General features: G+C 43.5%; 1 protein-coding gene across 1 annotated transcript in view; it reads left to right on the top strand.

The window, feature by feature from the left end:
* LOC131259531 (beta-1-syntrophin) overlaps positions 1–24895 on the top strand; it is a 67770-nt gene that overhangs the window by 35178 nt on the left and 7697 nt on the right. Inside the window, exons 4-6 of the mRNA XM_058261040.1 lie at positions 7193–7405; positions 18310–18527; positions 20906–20988. Coding sequence (XP_058117023.1) covers positions 7193–7405; positions 18310–18527; positions 20906–20988 — 514 coding nt within the window. The remainder of the gene's footprint in view (positions 1–7192; positions 7406–18309; positions 18528–20905; positions 20989–24895) is intronic.

Genomic DNA, 24895 nt, shown 5'->3' on the forward strand with positions numbered 1-24895 from the left:
AGATAGCGCTGGCCTATCATGAATCATCCGGTAGCTTCTTGGCACAGGAACGTGCTAGGATTGTGTCGGGTTGTAGCAGCATTTTTCCCTAGCCTGAAAAAATCTTTGATTTTCGACAAACTATTTTACAACAACATCTGGAGACTTTTATAACAAAATTTTACGGAACCTTTCAAGGGAGGACTCTAGTTGTTTGAAATTCCGACGAACTTTAAGAATCACACCCACAACCAGATACCCCAAACTAGCCAGAAGCACCTTAACGCTTATGTTGGCAGATCAATTATGCCGTGTTTTCCGTTCCTGGAAAATGGTGTGAGAGTTTTTCCTTTCCTTCACCCATTTGGTCAGTCAAGCACAGACGCTAGGAGCTTCCGGGTAACCGTGCACGAACCTACGGCACGAAAAGCAAGGTGTACATATTTACCTTCGAAAAAATCCCCAAACCCTCGTACGGCTTTGCCGGTGATGATGATGATGATGGGGTCTTTCTGCATTCGTGTGTTTTTCCTCCGGTTCCTTTCTTTTTGAAATTAAAATGCTCTCGAGCGTGTGCTGCTGCTGGCCGCTGCCTGGTGGCTAGCTGGTGCTGCTGAATATTTAATCAAAGAATCGTTTGAAGCATTCGGTCCTTTTTTTATTTTATGTCTTATTTCCCATTCCGTTCGGAATGCATCGTACCATCGAGGGAAAGGGCAATTTACGGACACGGTCAGCACGGAACTTGTTGCGCATTTGAGGGTATGATGTTTTTCTTAAAGCGCTTCGTTCGATTCGTGACCAAGATTCGATGTTAAACAAATTTGGACCGATGCACAAAGTTGAAGGAAAACCAATTTTAACCTGAATACACGGATTCGACAGTGAAGCACGATAAAATAATGTTTTACCGTTCCAAGAAAAATACTCATCGAAATGGTTCAAAATGGCTGTTTTGCTGGAAACGATCCTTTAAACATAATTCTTGAAAATTTCTATTACACATCACGGAAGCCTCTCATAGCAATTCTGTAAATGAATTCATTTGTCCGGTCGTACTTGCTCCACCAAGTCCACCGAGCAGCCAGTCGACACCGTGTACAATTGTTGTGGCTTCCCTTTCAGCAGACACGGAACGTGGTAATGCAGCACTCGGAAAAACGCTGCACTCCCCCATCGTGCCCATTTCCACTCGAACGAACGAATGATGCTGTCGGCCCTTATGCTTCCGCCCTTCGAAGGCACCACACCGGAAGGTTAATGCGCTCGCCATTATTACAGCACTAAGCAATCAACTTGCGCAGGTGCACACTTCAGGCGAGGTAGGATGGAAAACATGCTCTGGAAAAATAAAAGGCTCGTACGCCCCGGAGGTAGGTTTTGGCTGGTTTCTGTTTTGTCTTCCCTCGTACGTTGGTGCCGGTTCGGAAAAATAAAATAACCTTACGCTTGGGAGCGATCTACGTTACAGGATGAGGGAAAAACAAATAAAAATGGCAGCCTAAATTTTCCTCCAAAAACATCATCTCGTTTCGTAGAAATTGCTCGCTTTCGTTGCAATCATTGCATTCGGCGTAGAGCGCCGGAATAGGCCGGTGGCAACCATTTTCTGTTTTTTAGAGAGCCACTTCTTGCTGTTCGTATGTGTTTGGCCTCCGTTTGCCGCAGGGCAGCATCCGACAGCCGCACAAGATGGCAGTGTAAACAAACGCCCAAACAAAGCACACAACCAAACCGAACCGGAACGGATAATAAGCAGAAACAGCGGAGGGCTACAAATTTATTACTTTGACCGTTGTTGTTTATTTGCCGGCCTTTCTTCGCTGTTGTGCAAACCGTGGCAAATAATAACCGTGTATTTTAATGTTAGCCGAAGGCTTTGCACTTCGTTGCTGCTGAACAACTCCCGGCGGAGTTGCGATGGCGATGCGGTGGCGAACGGCTACGCTGGTTCGATATATTTCTTCTGCGTTTTGCTTCGACCGACGGTGGCGAAGTGCTGCAGCCATTTGTCGTGTTTCTCGCTACTCAAACATGTAATGGAAAATCAGCCAGCCAACACCCAACGGACCGCCGTAAACATTAATGTTCATTTTCATCATTGTATTGATTTTCGCTGCGGTGAAACACAGCATAAAAAAATATAATGTTGAAGAAAACATTCGGATTTTTCTACGATTTGTATATGCTACTGATTATGCTACTATTAAAATTAATTAGCAGCATAATTAGCAATATTTTTTCCGTATCCTTATAATGTTGTTAACTACGCCTACATTTATACTCAATTTCTCACATTGAAATTGAAAATTTCTTACATTTCACAACCAATTATTTATAAAAATGTCAAATGCTTTTAAGGTACTAACTTGCATACCTCTAGGGACTTTTTGTTCACAGTAATTGATTTTAAGTCAATTAAATCCTCTTTCGTTTTTCGCTAAAAAAAAGGTAAAATATCGGACGGACTTCGAAAACTTTAAATCAAATTCTTTCCAAGCACTAACGACGAATGAAACTCTTACCATCCCCACACTATTGCACACTCCGCCGCCATTACGAGAGCGCTCAAATCGGCTCAGTTTATAATACTCAATATGGCCGCCGAAGTTTTTAAGCTGCCTTCAAGTTGACTTCCGTAAAATCCTCCTTCGGTTCCGGTTTCCAGCGTTCTTCAGTTCCAAGCGTACGCTTCGAGAGCGCTGCCCCATCATTCGTCGTGAAACATTTGTCGTACTTCGATCGACGTATTTCTGCCGACCGGGAGAAAGTGGCGCGAACCGTTAAAAACAATCTTTCGCTTTCCAATCCGGCGGCTGGGGGAGGGGGATTCGACGTTCCGTTCGGGATGAAGTATTTTCTTCCGTGAAACGGAAAACGATCCTCCTTATGGTGCTTTAGTTTTCTGAAAAACAAATCGGCTTTTAGCAGAAGCGCAGAAATAAGCATCGGGAAAGTGCCATCGGAACCCTCGGGTTCGAAACTGTTACAACCGTGTCGTGCTTAAACACTGATCGAGCGCTTTAAACTGAAAGGTGAAGTGGAAACGCTTACAGCTTTTTGTTTCGGCAACCGATCCATTTTTATGTCTTTGCTAAGCGTTCCACGAAGCAGAGATCCTTGTTTTATCGATCAAGGTAAATTGGTCCACTGGCAAGTGGCTTTCGTGAATTTGCGACCTATCTTCTTGTGAGTTGTTTGTTTGTTTGTTCATTTTCATCTTGAACATCACATGCATCCACCCCCTTTCCACTCTTTCACACAGGTCGATAAAAATCACAACGTTTGGTGGTAAATCTGGTGACTCCGAGATTGAAGAAGAGCGGCTGAATCTGGCTATCGTGCAACGCTCCGAGATCGAAGAAGACAGTGTCAACTAGAGTCCCGGGGTAACGTTCAAACAAGTCAGCACTTGTTCCCCGTTTTCCATTCGGTCATATTTCATTCCACTGCCGTTCCGGTAATCGAACGGACGCCTGTGAATTTATGATGTGACCCAGGCTAGCAGTGGTGCTTCAATGAGGTCACAAAATCGAATGCTTTAATGCCCGGCAGGTACTTCAGTTGCTGCACTGCACTGCGGACTTCAGTAACAGCAAGTTGCATCATGCACTCCGGGTCCGTCTCTGGGCATTCGGGGTAATTGAAAACAGAAATCATTTGGCACCATTACGATCTACTAGGGGCTGGTCGAGCTATGTCCTGAAAGCATACAGAGTAGGACACGGAAAACCTATAAGATCTGGTGGAATCCTTTTGGATGCTTTGATAAAGTTATTGATCCCAGTGCTTACCTTCATCTTACGATGCGCTGTGTAAGTTTTGCCACCCGAGGGAGAAGGCAAACAGAGCTCGCTCGACGTAAATGGACACTGATGAGTGGGAACTGCAGGGAGGAGTGAAGAAGTATGGAGGACGTGTAAATGCAAGGCAAACCCTTACCGCATCCGGTTCGATAAATTCTTCCGGTAGTCCTGCGGTTCTCCGATATGTTTTCCAGTGCTTACCAATGCAAAGTACTCCCGCTCAAAGGGTACACACACACACACACACGCCATCTCCTCGAAAGGCAAAGGAGACCCGGCCCGGATGCTCCGGCAAGTGGCAAGTTGATTTATTTCATGCGGCCGCACCCATCCGGTGTCCCTCGTGGAGTGTGCATTTGCATGTTTTTGTTTATCGTCGATGATTGAATGCGGGTTGCAAACGGGAAAGGACGACTCAATGCGAGAGAGAGTGTCCCTTTCCAGTGAAGTGAATTATACAAAGGCACGACAAAATGCCCACCGTGTGATCGATGGAGTGTTTATTTCCATTTTCCATTCCGGAAAGTGGGAGTAAATAAATGCAACATAAATGTGCAAACGTCCAACGATGCCACCTGAGCCGATCGGTTGATCTTCTAATTACAGTTTGTTTGCGTAAAACGAGTGCATTGCTGCATCGATTTCAATTGCTACGGATTAGTGAAGAGGTGCGATAGAGTTGTTTCCCCTTGTATGCGTTTCCAAGGCTGGACGCATGCAATCTAATGAATATGAGATTCGTTGTAGTATGATACTGCTCAAGAAGAGATCTTCAGCTTTTATCAACAGCACATTATTTCCTTTGATTTGGAAGCCTGCAGGGAAGAGTTACACATTCAAGACTTCATCTTTTTGCAAACCACAAGCCATTAACATGTATTTGTTCTGCACAACACGTAGTTGAAAAGTCACCGTTTAGATCCGTCTTGACAACGCTCATTACCAGTGCAACATTTCTGCAAAACCGTTCGGTGCAACCCAACTCACGTTTTCTCAAAGCTAAATATTCAGCACGAGTGCAAAACGTAAGCCTGACATAGGCAGCGCGGGTTGGCGAGAAAGGCTACAAACGGCCAACCGGAAGTTTTCCGATCGAAGCAAAACACGGTCTCGGTGCGGAATGATTTGTCTATCTGCCAAAAATTCAAACCAAACCCCTCGAAACAACCAGACACGCGTTGCGTTCCGGTGGGTATAGGGGGGGAGGGCCAAGACGTGCCGAAGTCTACCACCAAAACAAGCAATATGTTTGCACCGTGTAATGGCCCCCCCCCCCCCCCCCCCCCCCCCGTTTCGGTGCTGGGACGCAAACGTCACGCCACGTTCGAGGGAAAACTTGTGCACGAGTGAAAATAGTTTTCGGAACGATTCTGGCGCGGTCCCTTCGGTCGGTCGGGAAGTGGCATAGGGCCCCGGTTCTGAAGCTGTTAAGAAAATTTACCCAACCACACAAACACAAGCAATCGAACTGTAAGTTCATTTGGTTTGCCCCGAATCAAGCTAATAGCAAGTGGGCGTGTGGTGTTTGCCAGAGGGAGGAAAGAATAGAGGTAGGACCGATGAAGGATGGCCGGAGTTTATTGAACACGTTGTTTGGAAATGCCGCAAGAAGTGGGAGCAAATTGCTTCGTTGCTCGATGCAGAACCGATGCAACGTTTTTTGCCCGGTCAGGAGTTAGAGAAACTGATGAGTTTTGCTTTCCCATTCAATGGTTGTTTGAAAGTGTTTAGGAAAAATTTTGCTAATGGAAGAGCAGGAGGAACTGATTCCTAACTCTTGTGCAAACATATTGCAGCAGACCTGTTCTGGTGTGTGTATTTTTTATTATATTCCCTTAGTGTGTTCCTAAAGATCCTGACAGCACCCCACTTAAAACATTTTTCTGAAACACTCTTGCTGATAACACACATTTAAAAAGTAAACCCAACCGTACATCGTTCTGTCGAAAAGCAACTGAGTGCCTTGAAGTGAAAACTTTTCGGTGAGGTTTTTACTTATTTTGTATTCGTACTCACGTATGGAAATGTTTAGGTAGCTTGTCTAAACTATAACTTTTGAGAGACAGTTATTTTGGTGAAACAAATCCCTGCTAACGAGGTGTTGTTACATTTTCATATGCATACGAACGGAAAACGGAAGGTACGTTCGTTTCGAAGGATGACTTTTATGGGAAGCACTAACAAAGAAAACATATAATGACGTTACCGTTGACATGATAAGTGGCTTTTTAACTCGCGTCTAACATGTATGCTATTAACTTGTTTGACTTTACATGAGAACCTTCCCCAACTTTATAATTGTGTAAAAACCTGGCTTGCATTTCATGCTCTCCTTATCAAACACATACTTCGAGAGAAAATTAAATCCCTCTATTAGAGTTGTATGCTAAATAATATTTTACAAAAACACTTAATTTAAGGAATGAGGTCGGTGCAAATCTGCACAACGCCTTCTTCAAACACACGAAAATGAATCCTATTTAGTCAGAAGCAAAAAAGCACACTAAAACAGAAGAAAAAAGCATACGAGAATACAGCACACGAAAACCCCGCTGCGACAGAAAAAAAAACATACTTATCTCCGATTTTACAGCACCATGAACATTTATGCTGCCTGCAGCAAAAGGCAACCATTTCCATCATCATGTGTGAGTGTGTGTGTCGTGTGCAATCGTTGCATTTAAGCGTTGCCTCCTGGCATCGTGTGAAAACGCCATGAAAAGGTCATCACGCTTTCATTCATGCAGTGTTCGAGGGAGAACTCACTTTTTTCGCGGATTATCATTGTGCTAAACAGGAAAATGGAAATAGATATTCCGGTGGTGTGGTTAGTACTTGAAAATATGACTTCATGAGGGAACTTTAAGCACCGCGCTTTGCAGCCAGTGGCAAAGTTAACAAAATTACAAGATGGTTATCACCTTAAAGATCCATACTTTATGGCGTCTTTTGCAAAAACTGTAAGCGATTGTTGGAAATGAACTTTCCAAGTGAAACAATAAACGGAGAAAACTTGTAACTTTAACTAACTCTCCAGAAAAATCTCAAAATGTATTGTATTGTGCCCTTCGTCCCAAACTCTCGGAATATGAACTAACCATTAGCAAGAAGGCAAGTTGTCGAGTGCAGCTAGCGAACACAAACTCTCCTAATTTTGCTAACGAAAGTTCTCTGGACCGAAACCGATTAGCCGGTTTTGCGGTCAGTGGCGAAGAAAAGCGGCTGATAAAAACTTCCACCACATTACGTCCGAGTGCTTATCGAATTACCGTCGCTCACTTACGGTCGCTGGCCGTGTTTTTTCCAGTTTGTTTCTCTTCTCCAGGCACCAGGCGTTCATCATTAACCTCCGTTGGTAAATGGTAGTTTCTTTAATTCTTCCCACCCGGTTTTGCCTTTCGTTTCAGTGAAATTCCTGCGCGAAGTGACACCGTACTTCCGGAAGGCGAGCATCATCTCCGAGGTGGGCTGGGAGTTGCAGCGCGCGTTCCTGTGTCCACTCGGCCCAAGTGCTTCGTCCCCGCCCGGCGTTGCGCCCCGAAGCCCGCCCCGTGCCGACACCCGCTACATCCCGCTGCAGCTGACCCATCTGGCCCGCAACCTGAAGTACCACGATCCCGGTAAGTGTGGTTGAAGTGAGATTGAAACTTCTGTCGCACCGCTTTCGAGCAGTGGACAACTGTGAGGTTATTAATTGTGTTGTCCATGTTTTCCTTTGGGTTTCCTTCAAAAGATGTGCACAAAAAAAACCATAGTACGTCACTTATACCTGCTCCAACTACTTATCATGATGGGGCTAGCTTCGTAGGTTAAAACGATCCAATATACAAATGACTTGAATATTGCTTCCCACAGAAAGCATCATTGCAATAAAACCACATCTCGACAGAAAGCAGTAACGAGAAAAAGGGGGGATAGTGAATAATCTGAAAATGCATCACCGCAGTTGACTTTCGATTCGACAAGTAAAACAAGGAAAAAAAGAACACGATCTCATCCCATTTACATCTATCGGTGTTTTGTGACTTAGCTTACCGGACTCTAGCGGGCTTGGGAAAACTATAAATATTTATTGCTACTTACGTTTTGCCGCTGCACAAACCCAAATCTCTCCGGTAGCCCGGTGGAAGATCTAGAATTCATGCTGGAAATAGCACTGAAAGTTTCACCTGCTCGAGTACGCCGCCAACTATTCTCCGCCCCGGGGATGAATGTTTTGCATCTTACGACAGGATAGTAACTACACTTGCCAACCATCCACTGCTGGTGTTTTCAATAATTTCACAAACTGGCCGTGGGCGGGGAGCGAAATATGCACACGACAGACGGAGCTGTTCAACGGAAGGTGGACTGCATCGAATGCACGATGTTTCTTGTGACGCTGCCATCAGAAGGTGACTGTTTGGAGTCGTACCGACACTAGCGTCTACGGAATATGGTCCAGAAACATTGAAGCTCCCGGAAAACGAATTGGTTCGTATTTGCAGATTTGATCCAGCTTTGTCTGCAATAAAAAAACAACGATGGAGTTTCATCGTCTTGCTCAGAGTCACATGAAGAATGTTGGTTTACTTTAAGCAGCTCCGCGCGTATATACACTGCACGGAATTAAACCACAATAACTGCTTAAAAATGCACAATATATTCTTGAAACTATGGCAACACAGAATTCACATCAAAAAGTTTTAAAAAGCTAAGCATAACTTTGTTTACTAAAGCTGACACTTAGAAACGCGTGGTTAGTCTGTTTACAACGGGAACGGAACGGAGTTACGAACCCATCAAGTAGAGTGGGTTAATTTCAAACTAAAAACAGGGTGACCAGAAACTTAAATTATGTTTTGATAAAAACGAAATGGTTGAACAGCACACTAAGTTTGCCATCAATAAGCATCCCAAACGTTCTCCACTGTGCACCCGGAAAAAAATTGCACTGGAAGGAGGAATGTTTCTACCAGCAATCTCATTTCATGCGAATAAATATTTCATGCCACTGAAGTTTGTCAGCTAATTGAAAGGCTCAACTGCAGCTGAAACGAGCGCGCCGCCGGATGCTCCAACGTTGTTCATGAGCCAAGTGCTCATCAGCAATGTCACTGGAGTTGGCCGGATACGTTGCCGTTGACCGAACCGGACTCCTAAATGGTTTCTGCAGCCATTATGCAGCAATGCAGCGTCAGTTTGCGCATCATTTCGCTCGACCTAACGATCCCGGGGGCAGCGAAGGTCTCGGAATGAATCTGCATCACCTCGGGGTGTCTGGGATGGGTTTTTCTTCCCCATTTTTTCTTTCTTGCAACCCTCGCATGAGCAACTTAATTTTGCTACATATATCCCTTACTGGCCGGGGAAAAGCACACCCGTATTGCACTCGGTTCCGGTCTGGCGGACGGGATTCTTTTTCATTCCGAAATTCGTTTGCATTTCGTTTTTTGATGGCCAACTAGCTTCTTATGATAAGCAGTTTTCCGATGCTGGTACTTTTTCGATACAGAGCAAAAAATACCGATAAACTTCTTCCACAAAACGTTCAATGCACGCATCCTACTGGCTGTTCCGGAAACGTTATAGCACAGTCAAGAAGACACGAGCTGTGTCAGCAAATAATCTAAGCGGAAAACGAACTTTCTTGCTTCCTGTTCGATGGTTCTCCCTCAACGATTGTTCTTGTACGACTTTTTGCTGATCGGGCAGCAGGAATCTAATTTTTTTCCCAACTAGTCAGATTTGGTTTCATTCCTCGACCTCAACGGTATGAGAAAAGTGCTGGATGGAACTCGTATAGAATCGATCCATTGTTAGCTACGGGAATGGACATCGTTCCGGCCATTGACCGACTTGTTGGCGGCACAAGCTAGAAAACGAAGTCCGTAAAGGGGCAAATTCTTCATGGATTTAGGTTTATTTTCCTTCGTCTCGGAGTAGTGTGATTTGCATACGTAATAAAGTTTGGCTATTGTTTAGTTTCGCCTGCAAACATCTTTTATCCTTTAGATAGAATGCCCGTTTGAGTAGAATTTTACAACCTATATTTGACTTTTTCATTTAACATCATACACCACTCTTTTCACGTCTTATTCAGTGTGCGTATAACTTACCCAATGTCATAACCCAAGAAATCTATAGCCCAAATCGATATACATGACTTCGTTTCGGTTTTTCAAAAGCAGACCACCTAATCTTACGTCCCAAATGGCCTACTCATTTGCATTTCCTGCACGTGCAAGCGGCAATTCTTGGTTTGCTGCTGGCGAATGCAAACTCTCTAAGCAAAGAAAAAGAAAATACACACGAGCACACATCTCCAATCAGGGCTCCCAATGCTTTCGGTATTTTATTTCCATTCGGTTTGTGCTAAATATTTTAAATCAACATTTGCTATTTATTTAACACTCTGGACGTCCCACACTTCCGTTTTAGTCCTCTGTGAGAAAGATTAAGAATATATTCGATCTTCCCATCACGAAACAGCTTGACGGCTGGTCTGTGTTGACATTCATTTTCACCCAAGAACTTACAGGGCCGGTACGGGCTGGCAAGGGCAGGAAATGTCGTACGAGACCGAAACTGTGTGCTCAGAGCGAGTGATAAAGAATCCTTTGAAATGATCCGACTTGAGCGTAAAAACGGATTTAAGTTTGTTTGCCCTTCCTTCGAAATGTGGCACTTGGCAATGAGGAAAGGAAATCGTACTTGAAACTATACCAGACAAGCAGGAAAAGCGTGCAAAAGAACAGCTTTACAAGCCGATGAACGATCGATTATCCGACAAACCAATGAGCTTGATAACATTTTCCTACCGACCTGCTCGGCCATCTAGTCGAGGAACATTTCTACTCGACATTCCCAGCAGCGAGAGTACACCTATTTCCCTGCATGAACGCTTTCCGTTGACAGACAGTCCTTGGTGGGCCGTTTATTTTCCGGTTCTTTACATCCGTAGAGTCTCGGAGCTGTTCGAAACGATTGAAAGATAACACCAAACGATGAATGCTTTGGCGAATGCCATCGATACGGAGATTTTCCCAGAGACTCCGGTGCAACGTGAAAAATAAACTGTACTTACTGGTGTACGGGTGTGGCTAAAATTCAATAGAAAAAGGGAATGCTAGGTGTCGAGTGAATGCCCAAGACGATTGACTAAACAGAGCATAAACAAATGGGTCTCCAAAGACGAATGTTCACAGATTTCCGTACGAAATAGAAAATGTATTAATTATTCCAATTTTATACAATATAACTTACGAAACTTTTACATAAGATGAAGTGGTATATAATTCGAAAGTAAATATTTTCATGACGAAGGTATTTGGGTTAAATTATTCCCGCTTTATTTTTCTAAATTTTATAGCATTATTTTTAATTTTATTTTATAGCATTATTTTTAACATCAATATTTCACAAAACAAACAATGTGTAGGTGAGTAAAATATAAAGTAAATATGAATTATTTCAAAACAAAAACTGCTCCTTTCTCCTCTCCAAAACGAGAGGCTTCGTAAATTCACATCGGATGCTCCAAAGGAATACTCATAACCAGCCCGTTGCAGTGCAGCATCCGGCGTCCCAATCATGTCATGCTCAATTGTTTACTTGTGCGTAAATTTATGATGAAGTCATCTGCCGCCTCACGCTTCACGGGGCGCTGAGCACTAGCAGCAATAGCAGCAGTAGTCATGCCTAATAAAATGCTTCTCCCGGCCGCTGCACACCCTTGAAACCCGGGGGGTGAACATTCACTTGGCAGGGATTTGGTTTCGGGTTCACTCGTCCGTAGAGATTCCCATGGGACCACAACGTTGCCGTCGGTTTTCGCTAGGCGATAGAAACGGGCTTGGTTTTAAATAAAACATCAACTACAACCAGCCCAAACAGTAGGTGGAAAAGTAAAAGACCAAACGATAGAACGAAGCTGAACTGCAAAGCTACATTTTACTTTCTTCCCTACGACCCGGAACACCGAAGAGACAACAATCCTTACGGGGGAAAGGAGTTTATTTCTTACAGTTTTCTCAGCCCAGCGAAGAGACTTGCGAGATAGTGAAAAGAAATGGAGAAGAGTCCTGCCAGCTAACCGGCCGGAGTTCCCCGGCCAGGGTTGGCAAGGATAAAGCAAATAATAAAATCTTGAATAAATCACTACTTTACATGCACTTCCTTGCACACGGAAGGGCAGTCCCTATCAAGTTGCTCGACGTTTCCAGTTTATATCTCTTTCTTTTTCCTATCTGCATTCTTATGAACGACGATGGATGTTTCCCTTGCGAAACGTGTTGTCAGTGTTTATATTTTGCAGCATGGAGTCGCTGATCTGAGCGAAGCTTTACGCTACCTATCTAGCAGTATTTCATTCCTGAAGGAAAAATGAGGTGGGGAAAGTGAAAAGGTAAAAAGATACAAACAGTATTAAATGCGAACCCGCGACCCATCGGTAAGTAAACGAGATGCCTTGGTAAAGGTAAAGAGAAACACGCCTTATTGCTCACCGAGCAGAAGGTTGGATGTTTTTCACGCTCTTTTAAATTGATACGATAAGTAGCGATTCACCTTTGGGTGCGTAAAACCGATATGCACACCAACCCTTTATTATGGTGGTTATTTATACCATCCACCAGGCGCCTCCATCACTCTGTTCGCACGAGTGACCATGCGCCTCCATCGAGTCGGCCTCATCACCATGTCGAACTGAACCACCCCTACGCACGCTATTGAGCTGTCAAATAAGCTTTCGAGTGCTTTCGATAGTTTCAATTTGACGTGCCAAGTGCAGTTCTACATGGCTGCTAACGAGCGTCGAAGCTGGGCGGCCGTAAACTGTTGCCCGTAACGGTAGCTCGATCCATTCTCCCCGCACAGCTGGTGGGTGCACGAACGTCATGCTCAGCCGAGGCTAAATTAAAACAATTTTCAATCGATTGTTCGGTTCTGTGTCTCTTTGTCCCGAACATTTGGAAGGTTAGGAGTTGCGTGCTGACGATAGGACTAGGCACTTAATACGAGGCTTATCCATCAAAAGTCGTTTGAAACTTCGTGCGCTGGCTCCACTTTTAATATGAATTAAAATGTCATTTTGATTGATATATATTAGAGAAGCTCATAAAAACACTACAGTTGAAGCACGATGAGAGATAATTTTCATGTAGAGTATTTCCGTAGAATAAATGTTTGAAAGTTGAGCAATGTAAGACGCAAAGTAATATTATTTAAGTATTTTCGCTACTGAAATTAATAACTTTAAAATTGTCAATTTAGCCACTTGAATATTGTTTTCAAGAGATAAAATAAAAAGAAAGGTCATTTTTATCAGAAAAAACTATTCCACGGTATTTTATGCTGCCACAAAATAACAAGCTATATTCAACAGTCTGTTCCCTACATTCGCCACAAATCGTTTCGTGCAGACAGAGACAGAAACTTTTCACAATTTCAATTTTTCATCGTCCATCTACCGCCTGATGTATGGTTGATGAAAAACGAAACACAAAAGGCAGCACGACAGTTGAAACTACGCCACTAGGGACTGATCGGAAACATATCGCACCGGTTTCGGAAGGCAGGGTGGAAAACTTTGTGGACGATGAAACTTTCATCCCCCCGTCTCGATCTGCTTTGAAGTGGCCAATATCGATTTCAGATATTGCGGTGCGTGTTATGAAATTTCAAAACTCCTGCTTCATCTGTCGGATGAACCGTTGTGGTTGGTTTTTTCGTTCTCTTACTTTTCCATTTCTCTCGTAGGGAATCGTTAGACGTTTGATAAACTGTTTGCTGGATGCGTATGAATTTTGTTTCCATCCGTTTGCTTGTTACAACTAGTTTTTTAGTTTTTGAAACATGTTTCAATAAGTGTGTCAATGGAATTTCTATTTTTCTCAATAAGTGCTTGATTTGAAAATGAGTTAAATACTTTTCAACCTTTTTATAAGTTTTTAATCCTTAAAAATCATGTGAACTTCGAAAAGGTAAAAACTATTTACATAATTCTTTATTTACTTATCCGTGAATAAACAATCCCAATTTAATTCCGTTGAGTTATGAATCAGTTTTTCTCGCTGTTTACAAATTCGTTTAGAATCGGCCATTCGGTGGTGGAAAATTTTACTTTGCCCACCTGTAGGAAATCCCCGGCCGCCCATTTGTCATAATCAGGCACCGATCGCGTAAGACCACAAGAGCCTTATGCACGTTCCGTCGACGGTCGTGAGTAAGTTATTATTATTGCATCGGCATTGGAACGGGCGTGCACGGGTGGTTCTGTTTTTTCGCTGTTCCGAAGAAAACGCGGGCGCGAATTTTCCGGCAATATACCGGGCGCACAAAACGCAATCGGAAGCAATGCGGGGACGGGAAATCTCGGCGAATGGATTGGCTCCGGGGATTGGCAATGAATGAATTCGGTCGGAATCGGACCCTCCCGTTGCGTTTCTTTCCGCTCGCCAAGCCTTTTCCGGCTTTCTTTATGCTTCGCTCATCCATTCCGGCGGCTGGCCCCGTTATGAACTGCCGGAAGCTAGGGGATAAAAATTCAACCCTCGCCTTAAGTTCGCCTGAAAACTCCACCACCTCTGCCCACAACGAGCTATTTCCGAGCGGCGAAAAAAAGGAAAGAAAGAAACACCCTCCAAGAAGGGGATTTCGTTCTTCCGGGCGCAGGATGAAGCAAAAATGTAAAGCCACGAGCAGAGAGGAAAATATGATGATAGAAATGAGATGGGGTAATTTCCGGTTTCATTTTTATTTTCCATAAAATGCGTCATTTCTGGGCCTCCCTTCCCCTTCGACACCCCTTTTCGCAGCGGGTTTTTCTGCGTCGGTTCATTCCTTCCATCGGTTCGCTATTTTCCAAGCGTCTCACCGTGATTCCATTTCCCGTACAGTCAAAGCGGAAGGATTTTTGCTCTCGACAGGTGCTTTTGTCGGTGGAACTGGGGGACGTGGGGGAGATGGAAAATCACGATCGTAACGAACGACGTCACCTTGCGCAACGAGAGGAAGAAAAATTGTCGGCAACGCGCTGTTACACACATCTCCTCCTGGTTTGCGTTAAGCCGATGATAAGCCGAGGTTTTCTTCGGCTTTCCCACGCCACCACCAGGCGGTTCCTTTTCCGCGCGATGTACTTTGTGGCCAAATAAAACAAACGACCGCTCAGGACCAAACGTGCTGCAAGAACCTCCGACCGGGCGAAGCATTTTCCATGCAGCACTCTACGCCCAGCCAGAAGTCGGACGGTACCGAATTACATCCGTTTGCCGACACTCCGGTACCTTTGTACCGCGGAAAGCGGTGGAAGAGAACGAAAGTGAAAGCAAACCTTCAGCTCAACACTTCAGCCGCAGTCAAAGTTTCGACTTTGGCTCCACCCAAAACCACGTTTTGCTGCCTAGCCTCGGAACGGAGGCACAGAAAGACCGCACCACGTTTGTTTTTCCCGGCTTGTTTTCGAGCCGAGCGCAAGAAAATTACCTCCATCACGATCACGGCCCCCGGCATCAACATTATCATCATCACCATCACCACAAGCATAATGTGATGCCATCATGGTATCGCCTCGGCGCTCGCCTTGCCGAGATCTTCTGGTTCAAGAGAGATCTTCCCATCCATCGTGCGGTCCACCGTTCGTCCTTGAGGATGCCACAAACGGAGCTCGTTTTGGGGAATCTTCAACAAGCCAAGAAGTTTTGGTGATTGTTTTGAACATATGTGAGCGTGTTTGAGCAGCTTGAAACGACTCTATCTGCTTTCCTAAAATCAACTTTCTACTTATTTTTACCATCTTTCATTCCGATCGGTTGTTAAAGTTCGAACCAATTTGACAAAGTTACTGTTCGAAACCATACAAAACAAAAACAAACTACAAAACCTGTTTCCGGGAAATCATTTTTCGGCTTACCAACTCAAAAACCAACACTTGATTCCGATACTTTATCCGTTGTGTTTTCCTTCGCGTCGCTTTGGTACGAGGGGACAAACAGTTTCCAGAAAGTCGTTCATCGTTCCACCGAACGACTGTCGATTTGTTTTGTGACAGAACAAACAAAAGAACAATGTTCGTAGGCAAAAAAACAGCATGAAAATTGTAGCACACATATGGGAGAAAACTTTCCAATCGGCATTGGAAGAGAAGCGTTGTTTGAAATGGATCTTCGATATGAAACGACTCCTGGGTGTCGGGGGAGATAAAAGATTCTTTTCGTGCAAAATAAAAATAAACACAGCAAACGACTTTTCCTTGGATCTCACTTTATCGTTCGGAAAATAATGGGTGCGCAAAACGTAAAGTCGGTATGATATTTGCCCGGTTTAGTCGGCCGCCATTGTTTCGCTCGTCGTAAATTTATGTATCCCTATGCGCGCGATACGAATGCCATGTTTAGAGCGGTGCAGGCTTCTCGAGTGCCCATTTTTTGTTTTTTTTTTTTGAGACAAAAGCCCCCCCTTGGTTTTTCGGTAGTGAAATGAAATAAAACACCAAACATTATGACCCATTTACGGCCACCCGACAATTGTTTGTGTATTTTCCTCAACCGTATTTACGCGCGTCAACGGTTGTCGTGTAGGGGCAAACACAGCAGCTCAAGATAAAATCAAGATAATCCAAACGCCCTTCAACAGCACGTGCCAATCGGGCTCCGTTCCTGAAGCTTACGTAATCGGAAGGGGGTTTTCTTTCGGGTAAAACTTCAGGAAGCTTTTTGCTGCCATTCCTTTACTTCAGCTGCCAATCAACGAACCACGAAACGGGCCAATGGCATAAATAACATGATGTTGAGATTTTATCAGCATTTCCTCAGCTACCGAACGTTCTGGTCTACGATTTCACACGTTTCTGGAGACCCTTTTTCATGGGGAAATTTATTGTAAATCGAATTCGAGCAAACCCAACACCAAACCAAACCATGAGACTCCGATTCCTGTTGCATTTCCATTTGATAGAGATTGCAGAAGATAAAGAAGAAATTTCTTAGAGTAAACTGTTGAAATCTAATGCATAAACGAGATGATTGGAATAATCAATGCTAAGCATTTTGTTGAACTAGATACAAAATTCCTCCTATTTTCATTTCATATCATTTATCATTTGATCAAATGTGATTGTATGATCAAAATGGATATTTCAAAGATGTTGCAATCGACATAAATATCAAGAACTCATATTGACCGCCCGGATGAATTTCATGCACCATTCGGTCACGCCCTACCAAGGGAAAAAGGTCCCAATTTCCCTGTTCGGTACACGAGCAATTTACAATAGATTTGTGTGCCATTACATTATGTCACGGCACAACCGTGTCGTAAATGGCCCATGGGTCAGCTTTCATGTCCACGAGCGTTACACCGTTTCAACTCCGTGAGGGTGTCCAGTGTTGGAGGCAAAGGGTGGGGGGGAAGACGGTAGAGTCTTACTCCCACACCACCGATGTCTATTTTTCTCGGCCAACGCAAGCCCTCGGCGGGGAGTTAATTACTTTCTGGCGAACTTTAGCGTTTGAACCGCATCCGATCGCAAAGTTCACGCCAGGATCCCGCTGGTCCATTTAACCCAACTAACCTTCCGTGGGCAAAAGCGAGGGGGTGGGGGGCTAGAGAGAATGAAAATCCAACCGTCCTAGGACGATGCCTTACGGTGGCCGCTCACGCAGTAATTCCATTATCCAGCCTCTCATTAGTGCGATTTCCATTTTATTTTCGTGACAGTTTAATTTGATCGTGGAAAAGAATTAAGTCAATCTGACACCTACCCCCGCAGTCAGTTCGGAGGGGGAGGGGGGAGGGAGCTGCGGGGTGCTGGTGGGCCAAATGTCACGCACCAAAGGTTGTAAAATGTAATTTTAAAAAGAAACTGCCCGGCCTTTGTAAGCTTCAGCCATTTTCTGCCTCGGGTTCCGTACCTGTTATTATTGTAAAAAACGCTTTTTTTGCAGCATTGTAAAATGAACATCATCGAACCTAGTTTAAAAATTAAAAAAACAAAATTTGATATTTAGAAGAAAACATATTCAGTTGTTTTTTCTTTTGTAGGACTATTTTTGAACTTAAAATTATAATGTTGTAGTGCAGTGTGTTCAATGTTTATACTTATATTTGATTCGTTATCTTCTCGGTTTTTGAGTGGTTTTCATTGAAATTAATTGAAATAATTTTTAAACACTTGGTTTTCAAAATGGTTTGGTATTTAATTTTAATTACAAACTTGACTTACTTGAGTTCTCTTGATCAAAAGTATCTTTTTGTTTCTACAACTTAACAAAGATTTGACCTTATTTTTCTCTACTTCTTTTCATTGAGAAAATAATATCCTTTCGCTTCATAACCTTTCCATCGCATCCGCAAAAAATGGGAACCTCTGTCTTGGGCAATTTAATCTGCTGAAGAATTCATTCTCTTCACATCGCTAACCCCGCTTCGAGCATAATCACTTCCGATAGGCCTTCCCCAGCAACTGCCCCTCCTCATGGTTGAGCCCTCATTACAGTCGGATCGTTTCTTATGGTTCGGTTTTTCTCTCCCTTTTCATTTCCAGAAAACCGCTGCATAGAGCTGCATTCGCCGGACGGCATCCACTCGTGCATCCTGCGGGCGATGGATCCGCAGGAGGCGACCACATGGTTCAACGCGCTGCACTCCGCCATCGGCAAGAGCACCCAGAAGGCGCTGCTCGATGCGAACCGGGCCTTGCTGGCGATCATCGGCGAGCTGAAGCACATCGGTTGGCTGAGCCGGCGGAGCGGAGGTGAACAGGTGAGACGAACGAGGCCGAAGAGAGGGCTGCAAGGATCCGGCACGGCTGGGTGGACGAGAAAAGCAAAAGAAAAACCACCCCGCCCACCCATCGCCGCTAATTGAAACAACAGACATTGCGCGCTGTTGAAATTGAGTGAAGCTGAACGGTGGATAGCGCCTGTCGGGTAGGCAATCTGCATGGCACCACCGGCTGTTCGCAGCAACGGTTGCTACGTTCCCCGATTAGCTCCAAAGAAGATGCAAGTTTACCCTCGGTCGCTCAAAATCATCGAAGCTTCGATTCGATCGAGGCAGGCGAGGTTTGCTTTCGTTTTTCCTTCCCTGAATTTCTCGTTTGAACAAAACCAAAGCACGGAGCCAGCTAAAGGTAAAAAACAAACACAGCCTCCCCCAGCCACGAGTATCGTACGACGATACGGGTTGAAGCGCTCGAAACAGTCGGCCTTCACAGCCGGTTGGAAAGTTTAATTATGCTTCGGTGTTTTAATTGGCCGCCACGTGTCTGTCTCCACCGTGAACTCGTGTCGAGGGCGTTAAGATCAAATGGAGTTTTATTTTTTTGCGGGTGGCGAAACACACAACCCCTAATTGAACGGGGTTGTTTTTCCGCTGCCAATGTGGATAGCTGGAACGACCCGGGTTGAAACGGGTGTTTAAAGATTGTGTCGAGCGAAGTGGAATGCATTTTAATTCGTTGTAGTTTGTATAATGGAGGTGTAAAGTTAGGTTGTGGCCGTCATTTTAATTCGTTATTTAAAAAAAAATAACACAACATTTCTAACTAATCTTCCGCGTCTTTTGACACGAGAATACATTACTTTAGAATCTTGTCCGTATGCTATTTAGGGGTCACTATTTTTGAAGATTTTTCAAATCCGTAAACTGTTACTTTTTAGTATAATAGTTGACTATCTTTTGGCGTTTTTAATTTTTCGATGTACCACTTCATCATAACGCTAGCTCGGTGTAAATCAAAAAAGATCGATGAATCGATTTTTATTCCTTTTCAACTTTTATTTTTTCTAAATTTGTCATGTAAATCCAGAAAAAAGTGTGCGCTATTATGCTTATGTATTAGGCCACCATTAAAAAATAATCTCATATAATATTTAAGATAACAAATTATTTTTATTTTCCATATGTTGTTTCCGTCCGGTGGTTTGTTCCGTTTTTCCGAACGCGAGCATTTCGAAGCGTTATGCGGGATACGTTACTATGGGAATTCGCGTTATTTTCGATCGTTGAGGCCAATTTGTGGAATTATTTGTAATTGTAAAAATATGATTTTAATTTTGAAATTGTCCTCAACATACTTACTTTCGGGCAGAGACTAATTTTCTAGGTATTGAATTTTGAACAAATACATGCTGAAAAAACTCTATAAATATAGCTATAAATATAAAGAGCTATAAATATATAAAGAGCTATAAATAAATGCATCGAAAAACCAAAAGCCTATAAAACTAGTCAAAAAATAAAAAAAAAGTAACAGTTTTCGAATTTGAAAAATTTTCACAAATAGTGAAGTTATAACGTTTTAAATTAGGGATCAAAATGAGCCCCAAAAAGCATTCTAGGGATAGTTGCAATGGATTTTAAGAAAAGCCTTATTTTTTATTAAAAATATTTAGCCGTTTTTGAGATAATAAAATCCAAAATTGCGTTGGGGTCGAAATGACCCCAATTTGGATTCTAGTGTTAAAGGCGTTCCATTTCTCTACAAAAGCATATTTTATCCATGCTAGTATGTGCAGCATCTTCTCTTCCCTCTTGTGACCCCTTTTTCTCAGCCGTTCAGCTTTTCTTTCCCTCCCCCAATCAAACTGTCGTTCGTTATCGGTGCCATTGACTTCGATGTCGGCCGCAATCAGCTTTAAATGCGACCCGATTTGCACCGCACGGACACCATTGTTGGTTGAGGGTGAGTTAAAGTGTTGCCTGAAAACACACACGCACACACGCCGTCGCTCGACACATCCATTTGCTGAAAGTGCATTATGGGACAAAGGACTAAGAAGAAAAGAATCGCTTCGAGGGAGAGAGGGGAAAGAAAAAACAAAATTCTCCGCTGGAAACCACAATCGTATAACAATCAACAAACGATGCGGTAGAAGGGAGGGCTATGGAGGGATGGCAACGGGAACGCGCGGTTGATGGAAAAGGAAAAATTCTCCGGGGTGCAACCCGAGGGTTGACGCCAAGGACCGAGGAGGGGAGGGCGAAAACTCATCAACTTTTATCTTTGCTCTTATTTGACCATCATTGGGCAAAGTTTTCATTGGACTCTTTCTTATTGGCATTTCGTTCCTCTTTTTCTTCGTCTCCGTTTTCTTCTTCTCCATTTTCGCCGGGCCGGTGTTGCGCGTGTTGCACAGAATGGACGTTCCAGTTCGGAGAGCTCCGACGAGCTGGACAAATGGCAATCGATTTTCGTTGCAGTAACCGATCGTGAACTACGGTAAGTAAAAACCATTTCCAGGATTTTGTTGTCCGTTCTGTTGGCCTTGTTCCTTCTGTTTTTTTTTTTTACTTTTAGTTGCCTTCATTCCTTCCCCCCGATCAGCTGCAGTTTTATTTTACGATTTTATTTTATGTGTTTTCCGACCAACTTTGAGAATTGTGCTTGTCAGTTTGTGCTTTCCCGGAGTTTTCGGGTTGCTTTTTCCTTTTTTCCTAACGCTCACCGCGTTTACTTTTCGGGCGCAAGGTGGTGGCGTCGAAGGAAAAGTAAATTGAAACTAGGATAAGAACGCTTTCTCGTGCATTACTTCGTGCGTCGGTCGGGAAACGTGAAACGTGAAGTTTTCCATCATCACACGTTCCCGCGTACCGTTTGCCGGTTCTACCACTACCTTTCATCGACTCCTCTTACCAACATCTTGCTCCAAATCGTGTGTAATGGACGGGTGGAAAACCCACCCATACACAAACTCCCCCTGCTACGTTCGAACCATTATCCCATTTCGGTCCATCGATGTCTTAAATGTATTTTCTGGGAAATTTACGAGAAAACCAGAAACTGCCAAAAACACACACTCACCTAAACATACACCGCAGCGCAGCGTGAAGATAATGTCAGTGGATTGTTTTTCGGTCGGAAGGATGGTTACTTTCCACCGGGCCCTAAGTCTGCTAAGGGATAATGTCAGATTTACTGCGCGCCGGGAAGACATTCGGCACTAAAAGCATCGCTGACCAGCTCCTTCCACTGGTATCGTTTCACTTACACCGGAATCCATGTGTAGGGGAAACTGGAGCGTTAGTTTTTCGAACTATATTATGTTTTAAAATACGCAAAGTAGTAAAGAGCAGTAAAACCTTCTCCTTTTACTTTAAACATTTTTGATCTCGTCTTCGTTTCTTCTACAAGATTAGTTATTCGTCTTAAGCTAAACTTCTACTTTAAACTAAAACAAGAGAACTGTACCATTACACATTTTCAAACACTTTCAAAAATGTTATTGAAAAGATGGAAACTGTGCAATCTAAAAAAAAGCATCAATTTGGCATTTCATACCATTTTAAATTACCTTAAAATAAAATACAAAATTTTCTGTTTTAAAACATCCGCTTCGATTGTTCTATCCTTCTTCTATGGGAGGGAATATTTATCGTGATAACTAACTTTTAAAACACGAAATTAAAATGTTTTTTCTACTTACTGTTTATACGAATTACTAGGAAATAATTGAAGCCTAGAGAAACCCTTTTAATTACACTCACAGTTTCGTCCAACCGGGGCAGTAATTATTTTCCTTGGATTGTACATATTTCCCCATTCTACCTTGTTATGTTGTTTTCCATTATTCCACACGATGTTTGTTTGACGAGTTCTAGCAAATGATGATGAACGTTGGTGTTTTTTTGTAAATTGTTACGCAAGCCCACTTTTGTAAAAATTGTTATTTTCTCTTCTCCGGATCAAACTAACCCCGTTTCTAAGTTATTTGACGTAACACATTGTCTTGCGTTATTGTCCGATCGGATAAGCTAAACTGGCCAGATGCATCATTTATTTCCCAACACACTGTACGCTCGTCAGAACGGAATCCCACTCGCATCACAACCAGCAATCAATGCTGTCTTGGATATGAACATGGGCAAGACTTTGAGCAACTTCCGGTTCGCTCGGACAAGACTTCCCTGAGCCCTTTAGCTAAGCTCCCTGCCATACGGGATTGGGCGTCTTATGGTTTCGCCATGGTGGAAAACTTTCACCGGAAATCTCACACAGACACAGACGTATCAAAACCGATGCTTCTAATGCTCTGCCCTGCTGGCTCGGACACACGACGGTTGTCGCGGCGGCCGACGGTCGGGAGGGGGGAATGAAAGTTGATTCAACGCATTGTTTGGTTCGCAAAGCGAGGCAAAAGTCAATTCTGAAGCAGATGGGGAAGAGCGGGGTGAAGCGAAGGGGGGAAAGCCGTTTGCGGATTTCGGTTGGCCACAAGTGAAGAAATGGGAAAGTCCGGAGCAGTGTGGGTCTAAATAAATGCGAACCGCTGATGATCCGTTGGCCGAAGCCGAACTTCGTCCTGCCGTGTTTGGGACGAACTTTTTTTTACCGTCGGAAAAGTCGTGCTGCCACGAAAACACGTCACGTTTTGCCGGCGCATGGTGAAGGGTGCCGCTGGGCATGGACCGAAAACGCAAACTTGCCCCCGGAAACAAAACAGCACATGTCTTGGAAAACTCACGCCCAAACCGAAGTGGTAGGTTTGGATGGGATGGGGTTTCGAAATGAAACTAACAAGTCGTACAAGTCGGGCTTTCCCGTTTGGCTTCGCGTCCAGTGGAGTACGCCCGGCCCAAATCCTACCATGAAGTTCGAAAGCTCAAACACACAGAAAATTCTCCCTCCTTTCGACATCTTCCCCGAATCGTCGTGTGACCAACCTCAAACAGAGAAAGCGAACAGACAGTGTTGCCAAACCCGGGCTTAGCTTCGCTTCGGCTCACGTAGAAAGTTTTATCTAACGCTTATCTCGCATTTCATTTGCGTACCGTCTCAACATGGCAAGAGCCACTTCCCACCAGCTCCACGGCTTCGGCGGACAAACTTCGCCGAAAACGCCGCATGCGATAAATTACGCATAAAATCTCGCGGTTAATAAACGTTGCTGCTGGAAGTTCAACAAACCGCCCAGGTCGCCATCCGGTTTTCCACCTTTCGAAATGGGTTCGAGTGGAGCGGGAGCGGTCGAAATAGAGCGAACGAGAGAGCGAGAGCGACTAGGGAGGGATGGGTTGTAACGTTTGTAATTTTACAAACACCCCTTTCCGATCCACGCTTTTCACTTGTGAGCCGCGTTTCCACGAATTTCCGCAAGTTCCCGCGAATAGGAACAACCCACGGACAAGAGTGCCTGCCTCGCTGCTCCAACCCTGCCATCTCCCCTCCCCCTTCTAGGCACCTTGCAAGATGCTCCCGACCGCCGGAACATAATGGAAATTTACATTCCGCTCGCCCCGAAGGATGTTGTAAAATGGAGAACTGATTGCCACCGGGATAAATCCAATTACTCATGCCCGGCGTTCGTGGGCGCCCGTCCGTGGTTTACACGTGGCTTACAGCACTGTCACATTCAGGTCGTTGTGTGGGTTTAGGACAGAACGACCTGGAATCGAGGATGGCACCACCACCGGTCGAACAGTGTTTGATCTGTGGAGCTGAGTTTAGCTATAGTTTAACTCAAAGCCAAAGTTAAGATGTGGAACTTTTTGGTAAATAAGTGTAACTTTGTGTGATGTTTATAATTTGAATCTTCTTTTTTACACTCCTTCTGCATGAAAACGTTTGTGTTGAGTTTTACTTAAAATTCACAATTTTTAGAAAAATTTAAAAATTAAATTGTTGTTTTTATTACTGAAACATTAAGTTTTATTTACTGTTTTTATTACTAAAAGCAATAAGTTTTCAATCAATAGATTGAGAATACCTAAACACTTCTTCTCATGGTGTAAAAACTCTCTGAAATTGTCCATTCTTATCCAATTTATGAAAAATATTGTGATATACTCATTAAAATGTATTGAAACTTGTATAGTGTTAGGTTATTTTATCATTAGACGATTAATTGTTATAAACTTTTCAAGATATTCATGGTGTCCGAAATATTCTCATACAAATTCAAACCAATTAGTTAACAACACTTAGTTGGATTTTCTCGCCCTTTTTAAATTAAAACCCACAATTTATAAATCATTTACAGAATATGTTTTGGCATAACACAATTTTTTTCCAACCCATTCCATATGCCACGCACGGTTTTCATTGCTATTTTCTCTCAAATTCGATGAATTGCTACATTGAGCTGGGTCAAAGTTGATATATTTTCCTTTTTTATATATTGTAGAATACA

Source organism: Anopheles coustani, chromosome 3 (genome assembly GCF_943734705.1).
Source record: "Anopheles coustani chromosome 3, idAnoCousDA_361_x.2, whole genome shotgun sequence".
Classification (NCBI taxonomy): domain Eukaryota; kingdom Metazoa; phylum Arthropoda; class Insecta; order Diptera; family Culicidae; genus Anopheles; species Anopheles coustani.